Source organism: Genypterus blacodes, unplaced genomic scaffold (genome assembly GCF_046128005.1).
Source record: "Genypterus blacodes isolate CSIRO-AG114 ecotype Tasmania unplaced genomic scaffold, CSIRO-AGI_Gbla_v1 ptg000218l_1, whole genome shotgun sequence".
Taxonomy (NCBI): domain Eukaryota; kingdom Metazoa; phylum Chordata; class Actinopteri; order Ophidiiformes; family Ophidiidae; genus Genypterus; species Genypterus blacodes.
This window is the reverse complement of record NW_027467017.1, coordinates 122450-135000: the sequence shown is the minus strand read 5'-3', so window position 1 is coordinate 135000 and position 12551 is coordinate 122450. Positions and strand designations below refer to the sequence as shown.

Genomic DNA, 12551 nt, shown 5'->3' with positions numbered 1-12551 from the left:
ATCCTTTCCCCCCGGCGATGCTGATGCCCAGGCCGCCCGTCTGCCGTACGATGGTCAGGGTGTGCTGAGAGTCCGGCAGAGGGGATTCAACACAAACACCAGTCAGGTCGGACAGAGTGAGAAGGAGGCTGACCCACAATGAGAGGAGCTAAGCTTCTACCCGTGTGATCTAAGGTGAGTTCATCATGAGGGGCGCTGAGTCGTCCTTACTGGACCTGAATTGTGGGTGAGCTCCCTCTTTCTGACAGAGGGGGGCGCCAGAACAAGACACCCTGAGCAGCTTCAAGGCCTCGGCTAAACAATAACACGACTCTGAATATCAAGAATTGTCCGACTACTTTTAAAAAAAGAAGAAGTTGACAACATTTCTGCTCTGACACTTAAGAAGCTGGAACAGTGGGCTGCCATTCATCTTGTATGTACTGTGTGTGTACTTGCAAGCCATGCAGAACGGGGAAAGAGGAGGAGATGGGGGGGGGGGGACAGGAGGAAGAAGGAGGAAGAGGGAGGAGGAAGAAGAAGGAGGAGGAAGTATCAAAGAGAGCGCTTCCCTGATGTGTGTGTTCAGAGCCTCTAACACGCTGGATAGTAAACAAACGGCATCATTTTGACTTTGACATGCATGTGTGTGTGTGTGTGTGTGTGTGTGTGTGCATTCTGACATCAGGGTGTGAACACAACACCAAGCACAAGCCACACACTCCTCCCTGGCAGCGGCTCGTGGCTTCACTCCCCTCTGCACTCCCCCCTGCTTGAACTGTTAACTGTTCCGGCCCAAATCTATTCTGTAACATGAATATGAATCATGGGGAACGAGGCGATCGTCACATCTCTGTCCAATCCTGATTTTTGTGGAACGACTGCTTTGTTCCTACAGAAATGAGAGCGGACACTAAACATCCTGCGACTTAAACTAATGATCCAAACAGTGAGAGGAAGGAATCCACTAAATACCTCCTGTGTTTACAAACATCACACCCAAAGAATCCAGGGTCGATCAATTCAACTCAACTACATGATCTAAAATGGAATATCTGGGATATCTGGAATATCTGATCTGCATTTAACACCTGGAGGAAGGCGGCGGTGCGGCGAGCCCGTTCATTCCCACGGCGACAGAGCAAGGAACGAGGGAGGAGAAGGAGGGAAGAGAGGCGACAGAAGCAGCAGGGGAGGGAGGAAGCAGAGGCGCGGCGTGGCACAACCTGGAGCTGGACGACCTCGTCTACGGTCGAGGTCGCAGCTCTGAGGAGGAATTGATTTCTTGGAAGGCCAAACAAGGGCAGGAAGCCGTTTGGAGCTTGAGGCGAGTCAGATCTGTTATATTTGGGTGAAGCTGTGACTTCAGCTGCTGAGAGCTTGTTGGAGACACGTTTGTTTTGTTTTGTCGTCCTGCTCTGCTGCTCTCCATCGCTGAGTCCTCATTAGAGAAGCCAGCAGGCAGGATTCTCTCTCCAGGTTGAACCACGCCGGCCGTCTCAGAGGGGTTATGGTTAGGGGTTCCCTAGTGATCGGCTCGGATTAACCACAAATCTCTCCAAGTCTAGAATCCTGGTGGGGTGAGTGTGGGGGGGGGGGGGGGGGGACACAGACGGACAAACTGGATGGGAAAGAGTAGGTACAGACCTCTTCCTCCTCAATTCGAGCAGGTTCAATCAGCAGATTATTGACTTGATCAAATGACACCCCCTGTTAGGACAGGAACCAGCGAGAAGCATGCGGATTAGTGAGGCCAAAATAAAAAAATATGCACACACACGCACAAAAAAGAACAAACATTTGCTCTCACACACACACACACACACACACACACACACACACACACACACTGGACAGACTTCACCACCAAACAACACCAGCCACTCCGCCGTCTGCTTGCGGGCTGCGGGCCACTTCCGGGGGTCCGCCGTCCCTCACATTCACGCCCCAGCCACCAGAAGCAAATACAGGCAGAGGTGGAAAGATGAGAAACCAGGAGCGGAGCCTCAGTGCAGTATAGAGAGAGGGGGACAAAAGGAAAGCAACAAGCTCCCGTAGCAGAGTGCGCCCAGCCTCCACACCCCACAGTGCACTGTCCTCCAATAGCAGAGTGTGATGTGATCGGGACAACAACAGCTCCAGTTCTTACTTCTTCTTCTTCTAAAGTATTTAGGGGCGGATTGGCGGGGATACGGCCACAAAACGCCAAAGAAGGAATCTAAAGATCAAAAATCAGGAAAGAAAGTTCAACAAAAACAGGGATGAGACTAAAGGGGGGGAACGTGTCTGTCTGAATTTGACTGAAGGATCTACGGGCGGCCGTGATGAGGTCATTGACCCGGAGACGCTCGGACATAACAGAGCGGCTGAACACACACCAGGATCTCACCCGTCCAGCTCTGCCGATAGATGTTCTGGTTAGTCTGATGGCAGCCACACAGACAGACGTACCACACACACACACACACACGCACACACACGCAGAACACTTCCTCAAACAAAACCACACAGCGTCAGGTAGCAGCTCGGGTGAGAGGATTTTGATCAGAATTTTTAAAAAAGTGATTTCCACAGTGACATGAAATGGATTTAGATCAGAGTGCCAGATTCTTGATGATTGACAGGCAAATTCTCTTTTTCATGAGCAAAATCTGGGTTCTCACTTCATTTACACCATACACACACACACACACACACACACACACACATGAACAAATTCAGTCAGCACGTGGTAAATGATATGGTGAGAAGCGCAGTACTGGAAAGGTCAGCGTGGGAGCAGGAGGGGTCGGATACAAACGGGCCTGAGGCGCTTCAGGTGACCCTCGTCCCGTCTCCGCGTGTGTGAGGCTGTCCTCCTGGCTGTGCTGTGTAAAGTGAAGGCTACGTTTGGGCCGTGAGTGTGTGTGCAGTCAATGGGGGGACGAAGGTGGGGTCGCTGTTAGAGCCACTGTTGGATGAAGTTGTTTAATAAAGATACAAATGTTAGCAATGTGGCGTTTGTTCAGCGTTTCCTTATATGAGAGCTTCCACGTGGCACACACACACACACACATATAACCTCCAGTCCCCTTTAACAATATACATTTTCCTCAAAAGCTTGTTTTTAACATTTTCTTTTCTCCAACAGTGGCGCTAACACTCCGCCGTGACACACAGCGCTTTATGAAGGTGTGTGTGTGTGAGCAGAGCTCTGGAGAGTAACATACACACACTAATGAATGTGTAGAATAAGCGATTCCCCTGACTGACCTAACGTTGGTACTGAACCTAAGTCAGGAGACAGGAAGCTCCCCCAGCTGCATCCTGCCAGCACCGCCGTCCCACCTTTACCTTGACTTGACTGGAGTTGACCTGCAGGTGCCGGCTGTCATCCAGCTCTGGCGCCTCGATTCTGTGATGGTGTTGAGGGGTGACCATACACTGCTCTTCTTCCTCCTCCTCCTCCTCCTCCTCCTCCACCTCCTCCTCCTCTTCCTCAGGAGCCTGGGCTGGGGAGGTGAGGCTGTCAGGATTGAAGCCCTGCAGCAGCGCGGCCACAGTCTCAGGCTTGGGCAGCTTGGTGATCTTGAAGTGCTTCTTGTAGTGCGGCGTGTCCTTCCGGATCAGACGCTGCTTCTCTGCGGGAAGGACCGGTCTCTCATCCTCCTCCTCACTCCTCTCGCCGTACTCCTCATCCTCCCTGTCGCCACCGCGGATGATGGGCTCCTCCGCAAAGTGCACAGTGGGCTGACGGGTGGAGGAGCGGAGATGAGACGGCAGAGATGTACAGGAAATACATGTGTGTTAGGAAATAAACACACACACACACACACACACACACACACACACAAGGTTCTGAATCTTCACCTCAATGTACTCCACCTCCATCTCATCCAGCTCCTCCTCGTCCCGGGGGAGGTGGCCATCCACCAGGTCGTGTGTGGCGGCGGCGGGGTCGCGGCGCTCCTCGTGGGAGGTGGCCGACAGCGTGCTGTTGGAGGCCTGGGAGTCGTGGCTTTGGTTGGAGATGTCACTGAGTCGTTTCTCCTGAACACAGAGTGGCTTTGAGTCACTTTGCTCTCTGACAGAATGGAGATCTAAACAGGAGGATGGGCTCCTCACACACCTGTGGGTCCAGGAACTCTGCGTCTCCGTCGGGTTTAGATGTGTAGGCTTCGTTCCTCCTCTCCTCGATCACCTTCTTCATCACCTTCAGCTCACTTGGGTGAGGAGTGGCTCTGCGCTGAAGGCCCTGAAGCAAAGAGAAACAGAAGGAACTATTGATCCTGCTCCTCCAACACCAGAGCACACAGTGTTCAGGAGGAGCACAGAGACGCTGCAACGACGCAACGGCCTTCCTCACTTTGCGCTCTGCCGCAGCTTCGTCGTCCTCCTCCTCTTCAGCCTTTGTCTCTTCCTGGAACTGGATGACCGACACTCTGTTCAGGTTGCTGTCTGTCCAGCTCTCATCCACGCTGTTCTGCAGCAGGTTCTCTGTGGGGAGAGAGGGAGGGGCCATGAGGTCATCAGGTCGTGAGGTCATGAGTATATAACGACTTCGTCGCTCCTCATGCTTCATGAAGAGAATCTGGCTCTGACCCAGGCTGGGTGAAGGCTGCTGGGGCAGCAGGTAGCAGGTCAGAACCTTCTCCCCTGTGCGCTCGTCATCCTCCGTCTGGAACTTGAGCATGGGCTGAGACTGGTTCTCTGCCAGCCACATGGCCTTCAGGTTGAGGTTTGTCAGAGCAAAGGGCAGGTTCTGTAATCTAAACAATGACAAAACAAACACTCTTGGTCATGTGTGTGTCCTGGTTACTGGGAGCAATAACAACAAACACAGAGTTATGACGAGGTGTGGAGATAATGTGCACACACTAATGTGACTTTAATAACTCTGCCACCATCCGCTCCACTCAAGAGTCATGACTTAGCATTATGAGAACATTTCATTGAGGCTCTTCTTCATCCTGTGAGAGGAGGAGCTTGGGCTCAGGCTCTATTCACCACTCTGACCTCAGGGAAGCTGCCGTGCATTAGCGGTTGGGGGAGTTAAGTCAGGTTACCTGTTGCCAGCCACATCCAGCACATGCAGCTCAGTGGCGTCTGCCAGCTCGGGGGGCAGTTTGCCCAGGCGGTTGTCTCTGAGTGAGAGAACATTGAGGCTGGCACAGCCGCCCAGCTCTTTAGGCACGCTGCCCAACCGGTTGCGGTCTACATTCAGGTTGGTCAGCTTCTTCAGCTTGCCCAGAGAGCGAGGAAGTGACTTTGAAGGGAAATAGAGGCCAAACATAAGAGGTGACAGTGACAGCAGACCTTTACAGTTGTTAATGGGTGTTTATTATGCATGCATGAGTCTGAGTCACTGGTTGAAGATGCAGCTCCCTACCTGTAAGAGGTTCTCTGTCAGGACCAGCTCCGTCAGGTTCTCACACTCTCCTATAAATTCAGTCAGGTGAGTCAGTTTGTTCTGGTCCACCTTCAGAATTGACAGCTGCTTCAGACGTCCTGCAGATCAATCACAGCAGCACACAGGCCTTTAGGACCCTGAGGATAAACTAGCCTGCAGCACCATACCACCCTCAGGTCAGGTCACATGTTACTCAGCAGGTCATGCTGACGCTGCTATTCAATGGCATGGTTGATCCAGCAGAGGGCAGTGCTGCTCTTTCCTCTGTCTTCTTCACACAGGGCTTTGGCCCTTGGGTCCTCTTCATCACACAGTGCAGCCTGATTACATGACTGAATATCACTGAGTGTCTTACAGCAGTCACAGAGGCACAGGAGGTACAGAGAAGGAAGGAAAGCTTCAGATGTTCCCCTGATCCAGGAGACACACTTCAACACTTCAATGAAAGAGTTGATACAGATTGTGACCAACCCAAACATACACACACACACTCACCGATGCTGTCTGGGACGACCTCCAGTGAGTTCTGTGTGAGCAGCAGATCAGTGAGCGCCATGAGGCCGTGCAGCTCTGAGGGAAGCTCCTCCAGACGATTCTCTGACACATCCAGACACACCAGCCTCCGGAGGTTCCCCAGCTCCTGCACACACACACACACACACACACACACACACACACACACACACACACACACACACACACACACACACACACACACACACACACACACACACACACACACACACACACACACACACACACACACACACACACACACACACACACACACACACACACACACACACACACACACACACACACACGCCTCTCAGTTTTCTTTCTTGGAATACTTCAGGAAATTTCAGCGTAAAAATGTCACAATCCTCCCAAACAGGGTGGCGTTGTTATGGAGACGCTGTACTCACGGGTGGTAATGAGGCTAACTGGTTACGGTCCAACCACAGCTCCCTCAGGTTGGGAAGAGCGCCGAGTGTGTCGGGCTAAGAGAGGTGGGATGAGAGCAGACGTGAGGGGACGGACAGGGTTGGAGTTTAGTACATGCATGTGGAGCAAAGCCAGGGAACGGTGCAGTGTTGTGTATTGCTGTCGAATATCATGCATTTGTCAAAACTCTATAGAAATAAGAAACAAAGTGTGCAATAAAGAAGAGCAGGTGACGCTTCATTCATCGTGTGTAAACTCTGGGAACAGTAGATGTCCGGTGTGATGTTTGACGTGTTGCTGCCACGTGATTGGCTGACAGGATAAGAGCATGAATGAGCAGGTGAGCTGGTCTTTCTCATCAGGGGGAAGAGTGGATATTTGTTTGCAAATTTAAGTTCATTCTGCCAGAAATGAGCACAGCTTTGAGCGAATGTGAAGCATCGACTTGTAAGAGGCAGAAAGGAAGAAGGATGTCAGCTGTTTGCTCTGCCTCCACCCTCCTCAGGTCATCAGGCATTGTTTACCCAGGCCTATTGAGACAGGTGGGTGTTCCCAGGCTCAACCCAGCAGGGTGAAGTACAAACAGGGCCTCGGGTCTGACAGACCGGCTCTGCCGTGTTTGAGGAGGTAAACATGAGAGAGCGCGAGGCGGATATTTGTCATATGTGTCACTGCGTGTGTGTTCTGTGGCTTAGCCCAGTGTGTGTGTGTGTGTGTGTGTGTGTGTGTGTGTGTGTGTGTGTGTGTGTGTGTGGACTGAGATGATGGAGTCACTCCGGTTACCAAGTTGTCCAGTTCGTTGCTGCCGAGGTCCAGCTGTTCCAGTTTAACCAGGAAGGAGAGTGACCTGAACACAGACGGGAGAAAACAGGATCAATCACACAAATATGCACCCTGAGACAACAAGTGCATGATGACCACATGCCATTCATTCATTTGTAGTAACTTAGGCCTGGAATGTTTGGTAGGTTAGGGGGGGATTGGATCTCATCTCTCTGGAGACGTCACATTTAAACAACATCCTGATGCGTCGACACTTACGCAGGCAGGGACTTCAGCAGGTTGTCTCTGAGTTCCAGCGTCACCAGGTTAGCCAGGCTGCAGGAGGAAGGAGGCCATTGAGAGACGAGGAATGGAGGAGGAGGAGGAGGGCAGGAGGAGGAGGCAGGTGGAGAGGAGAGAGGGTGGAGTTAGTCAGATGGCAGGTCTGTTTGTCTGAGCCGCCTGGCATGGCGAGGGGCTCCTCCATCTGTCTGAGCACGGTGGTGGCCCAGAGCCCAGAGACACACACTCTCACACACACTCTCACACTCACTCTCCTCATGTATCACTCACTGAGAATTCACTATGGCAACGTGAACAAATGGATTGTTTACGTGATGGACAACATTTGACTGCTCTCACATTATAATCCAGTGTTTAATGAACCGTGGACAGATTGAATATTTATTCTCCATTACTAACTTTATGATGACCAAGCACAAAGGGGTTTAGCATGTGTACGTACTTTCCGATGTCGTTGGGTAACAGCTGCAGCGACACGTCGTTGAGTGCCAGGTGAGCCAGCGCCCGCAGCTGAGTGAAGCCATCGGGCAACCTAGAGACAAGGAGACAGGAAGAATTACACATCAGGAGAGAGGATTCGCCCAGACCAAACGCCCCGATTGTTCAGGGACGAAGCTTCTACCATGTGCTCCTGTGTGATTGGGCTGAGGTGAGTCCAGAGCGCCGTGACTTAAACACAGACCGGCTCCTGCCACTTGTTTGTTTATGTAATGATGTTCCAGTCCACATACCTGGAGAGGGGGTTTCCACTGAAGTCTGCGATCTCCAAGGCCCGGCAAAACTTAATGCTCTCAGGGATCTCAGGAATGTCTGGAGGAGAGAGGCGGAGGTGAGGAGGGAGAGAGAGAGAGAGAGAGACGGGTCAGTGAGGCGAGCACACAGGACGGCCATCTCACAGTCGAAGGCGAAGTACGCGTGGTTTCTGTGAGCGACGGGCGCTCAGTTTTGTTCCGTTTGTTTTCTGTGTCTAACTTCTTCTATCGTGCATAAAGTGACTTCTGTGTCTCTCTGTGCAGACACCGGGCCGCTGTCATCGTTACTTTGTTTACCTTCTGGTGTGGGCTACATGAGGATGATGAGGATGATGAGGATGAGGATGTTATCTTTCCCTCTGCATGCGTCTACGTACCGTTTCTGGAGATGTCCAGCTCCACCAGCTGCATGAAGTTGGCCACCTCAGGAGGAAGCCTCTGGATCTCATTGTCGCTCAGGCCGAGTTTCCGTAGGTTCAGTAGTCTGAAGAAAGGCTGCGGAGACAGAAGACGTCACGTTACACTGACTGACTGACTGACTGACTGACTGACTGACTGACTGACTGACTGCACACGGAGCAGCAGGTGGAGATCTGTGAAGGGTTCTGCCTGCCTGCATGCATCAGAACCACAGAGCCAAGCAGTCAGGATGGAATTTGGGAGTGTTTCAGTGAACACACACACACACACACCAGAGGCCACACCAGCATTCTGTGGCCAAATGTGAATATAAACCAGTGTGAGCTCGTAAACATGGCGTAATATTGTGGTTTTACACACACACACACACACACACACACACACACACACACACACACACACACACACACACACACACACACACACACACACACACACACACACACACACACACACACACACACACACACACACACACACACACACACACACACACACACACACACACACACACACACTTTACACCTTACCACGCATTCCCTTATCTAAACGTTGCATTCCTGCCGTATCGCCAAACGCCTTCACCTCGGCGCTGGAGCTCACAAACAAAACGCCTTGAGTAATCAGGGTCTTCTTCAGAAACGGCTTTGAAAACATTCCATCATCATATTCCCAAAAAACTCCCCCTCGCCATGGCAACGCCGGCAAAGCAGCGTGTCTTTGGACAGGAGAGCTGAGGGAGCGTGCCAAGTGCTTTCACAAGAGGCTGCTTGTTGGACAGGATGGTGTTCAGAAACATTCCTCCTCCAGCCGCACAGTGTGTGAGAGCGAGCATGAGTGTGTGAGTGTGTGTGTGTGTGTGTGTGTGTGTGTGTGTGTGTGTGTGTGTGTGTGTGTGTGTGTGTGTGTGTGTGTGTGTGTGTGTGTGTGTGTCCTCGGCCGTTCAGATGAGCAAGCCAGGCTGGTGAGGAACAGGGAACAACAGGAGGTCAGAAGAATGCAGTTATTAAGTCCTCAACCAGCTCACAGAGGACTCAGTGTGTCTCTGCGGTCAGTCCCCTTCTCAGACGGCGTGTGGACAGGAGACTGGAGGGACATGTCCACACGGGCTGTCTGGGGCAGGAATGTGCATGAGAAACACACACACACACACGCACACACGCACACACAGCTCCACTCTGCTCTCCCTGACAGACACTTCCTCTCCTTAACCAGTGGTGTGTGTTGTGTTTGGCTGGGGAGGAACGCGGCGAGGGAACGGCGGCCATGTTTGAACCGATAAGCGGCGCGGGGTTGGGGGGGGGTGGGCACTGCAAACCCCGGTTTCAAGCGTCAGCACGTACCTGCTGACCATGACTATCACACTACACCAGACAATCCCACAACAAACACACAACAGACCTCTTCCACCCTGGCAACAAAGCAGCCAATTACAGCTTTGGCATCTTTAGCCTGTCCAGTAAACGACCTGACCAGTGACCTGACCAGCAGGGGGCAGCGTGGGGTCACATGGCACAAACACACCCCATTCAAACTTCAGCCTCCTCTTCTGTTGTCGGTTTGAAGTCGTCCTCACAAACAGCAGGACTGGAAATCCACCAGCCCCCGCTCCAGTGTAGGATGAAGTCCGGTTCCTGCTTTAAAAACAGCTTCGGCTGCCATGACAACAGTGTCTAAGCGTCCTGCCCGTCTGTTCAATCTCCAAATGCCTTGAATTCCTGAGAGAGAGAGAGAGCCGACGCTTCACACAGGCTGGATTCTGTCTTTGTTCAGTGTGATGTCCACAGTGACAAACCCACTATGACATCATGACTGAAGACTGCTCCCTGTGAGCCACCTGTGTGTGTGTGTGTGTGTGTGTGTGTGTGTGTGTGTGTGTGTGTGTCCAGGCTCAGAGAGAAGACACAGGAGCCAAAGATCAGACCTTCTTCCAGTGGGTGTGTGGCAGCGTCGTGAAGTGTTGTAGGCTGAAGTTCTTCATGTTGTCCACAAAATGAACACACGTCATACTGTATGTACACACAATCACTCAAACACACAGATCCTAGGGTCTTTCAACACACACACACACACACACACACACACACACACACACACACACACACACACACACACACACACACACACACACACACACACACACACACACACACACACACACACACACACACACACACACACACACACACACGGCTGTTTACAAAGTCGCTTCACTTTGCTTAAGGTTGCCAAGAAGGATTTGGGCTACTGTAGGACTCGGCGTGTGTGAGTGTGTGAGTGTGTATTAGCAGGGGTGAGTTTGTTTAAGCACGTGTTTATGAGTGTGTTTATGAGTGTGTGTGTGTGTGTGTGTGTGTTGGCAGAGATTGTAGATGCAGAGAGAGATGTTTGCGTTTGTGGACCTCTCAACACTCAGAGACATTAATTGGAATGCGTCTGTGGGTGTACGACAGGCGAAGGTAATGAAGTGTACGTGTGTGTGTGTGTGTGTGTGTGTGTGTGTGTGTGTGTGTGTGTGTGTGTGTGTGTGTGTGTGTGTGTGTGTGTGTGTGTGTGTGGCCTCCCGTGTGAGGCTGCTGTACGTTCTCTCACACTGTGTGTGCACTGAGCTGGAGCCTGATCTTCACAGAGGCTGCAGTGTTCCAGTCAAGTGACTCCATTTAGCTTACGGCTTCCCTCCAATCATGCCATTAGACTACAGACGGCATAGGCTCCTCGCTGTACACACAGCCAGGAAGCAAAGAGGCGGAGGGTCGGAGGCTGTGAGAGTTTAGAGTGATGACTGCAGACACAAAGACATCAGGCCGTACAGACAGACAGACAGACAGTCAGGAAGAAGCCTGATCAGGTCTCGGCTCGTCTCTCTGCTCTTTGATCGGCGGCCCCGCTGTACGCTCGTCTCCTGACTGAGCGCAGAGAGGAAGTCGACCCGCTCCTCCGCTCCCTCCCTCCATCTCTCCTCAGCTTTATTGTCACACACTTCCTCTCCTCTGGTAGTGGAATTCCTATTCACACATTCCCCAGATGCTTAATCTTGTGCCAGAGCGCGGCCCCGCGTGTCCGGGCTCTCCGCTTCATCCGTGCCCTCGCAATCCACATGAGCCCCACACACACACACACACACACACACACACACACACACACACACACACACACACACACACACACACACACACACACACACACACACACACACACACACACACACACACACACACACAACAATGAGCTGGGGGTGAGGGGCTCAGAGCCAGGGGAGGGGAGAGCACATGCTTTAGAGAGGGGCCGGCCTCTTTCAGTGTCCGGGAAAGAATAAGCAGAGAGGGTTTGGTTGACTGAGTAACTTGGCCCAGCCGCTCACACACACACACACACACACACACACACACACACACACACACACACACACACACACACACACACACACACACACACACACACACACACACACACACACACACACACACACACACACACACACACACACACACACACAGCCTCATTAATGCATGTTGGATTCTACACAGAGCTGCGGTCAGCCGTGTTGTTGTGATGGAGCTGTGGTTGAACTCTGTGTGTGTGATTCAGCCGTGGACTGGTCGCCACAGATACAGGACACCTCCAGCACAGCCATGTCCCACATCACCACCTTCCTCCCCTTCCTCCTCCTCCCTGGTTGGTCAGTGGAGTGTTGTGTGAAGATAAAAGCACGGCAGCAGGAAAACATTATCAATGATTTCAAGGCCAATATTAATGGAGCTCCGGGGGTTGAGGCCCGACGCCGCCGCTCCTCCCCTCCCCCTCCCCCTCCTCCTCCCCTCCTCCTCCCCCTTCCCCCTGCACTGCAACTCTGAAACCCAAAGTCCAAACCTTCTCCACATGAGTGACGCCCTGACCGCTCCTCTTCCCCTCCTCCTGTTGCTCCACCTCTCTGGGTTCCCTCCATTTTCCTTGGCAGAGGGACAAAGGCTAAGCAGCCAGACCCATGCAGGGCTGTCACT

General features: G+C 52.2%; 1 protein-coding gene across 15 annotated transcripts in view; it reads right to left on the bottom strand.

Moving 5' to 3' along the window:
• Positions 1–12551, bottom strand: part of scrib (scribble planar cell polarity protein) — a 47352-nt gene that overhangs the window by 20932 nt on the left and 13869 nt on the right. For 14 of the 15 annotated variants that reach the window (XM_076170445.1, XM_076170431.1, XM_076170435.1 and 11 more), the window contains exons 2-17: positions 8508–8625; positions 8110–8188; positions 7821–7910; positions 7355–7411; positions 7097–7160; positions 6295–6369; positions 5864–6008; positions 5348–5466; positions 5025–5224; positions 4561–4727; positions 4325–4455; positions 4088–4213; positions 3829–4008; positions 3313–3708; positions 1627–1689; positions 1–64 (exon numbers count right to left, since the gene is read on the bottom strand). The exon at positions 1–64 is cut by the window's left edge and continues 26 nt beyond it. In XM_076170445.1, coding sequence (XP_076026560.1) covers positions 1–64; positions 1627–1689; positions 3313–3708; positions 3829–4008; positions 4088–4213; positions 4325–4455; positions 4561–4727; positions 5025–5224; positions 5348–5466; positions 5864–6008; positions 6295–6369; positions 7097–7160; positions 7355–7411; positions 7821–7910; positions 8110–8188; positions 8508–8625 — 2074 coding nt within the window. The remainder of the gene's footprint in view (positions 65–1626; positions 1690–3312; positions 3709–3828; positions 4009–4087; positions 4214–4324; positions 4456–4560; positions 4728–5024; positions 5225–5347; positions 5467–5863; positions 6009–6294; positions 6370–7096; positions 7161–7354; positions 7412–7820; positions 7911–8109; positions 8189–8507; positions 8626–12551) is intronic. The other variant, XM_076170434.1, reaches the window with a different exon arrangement.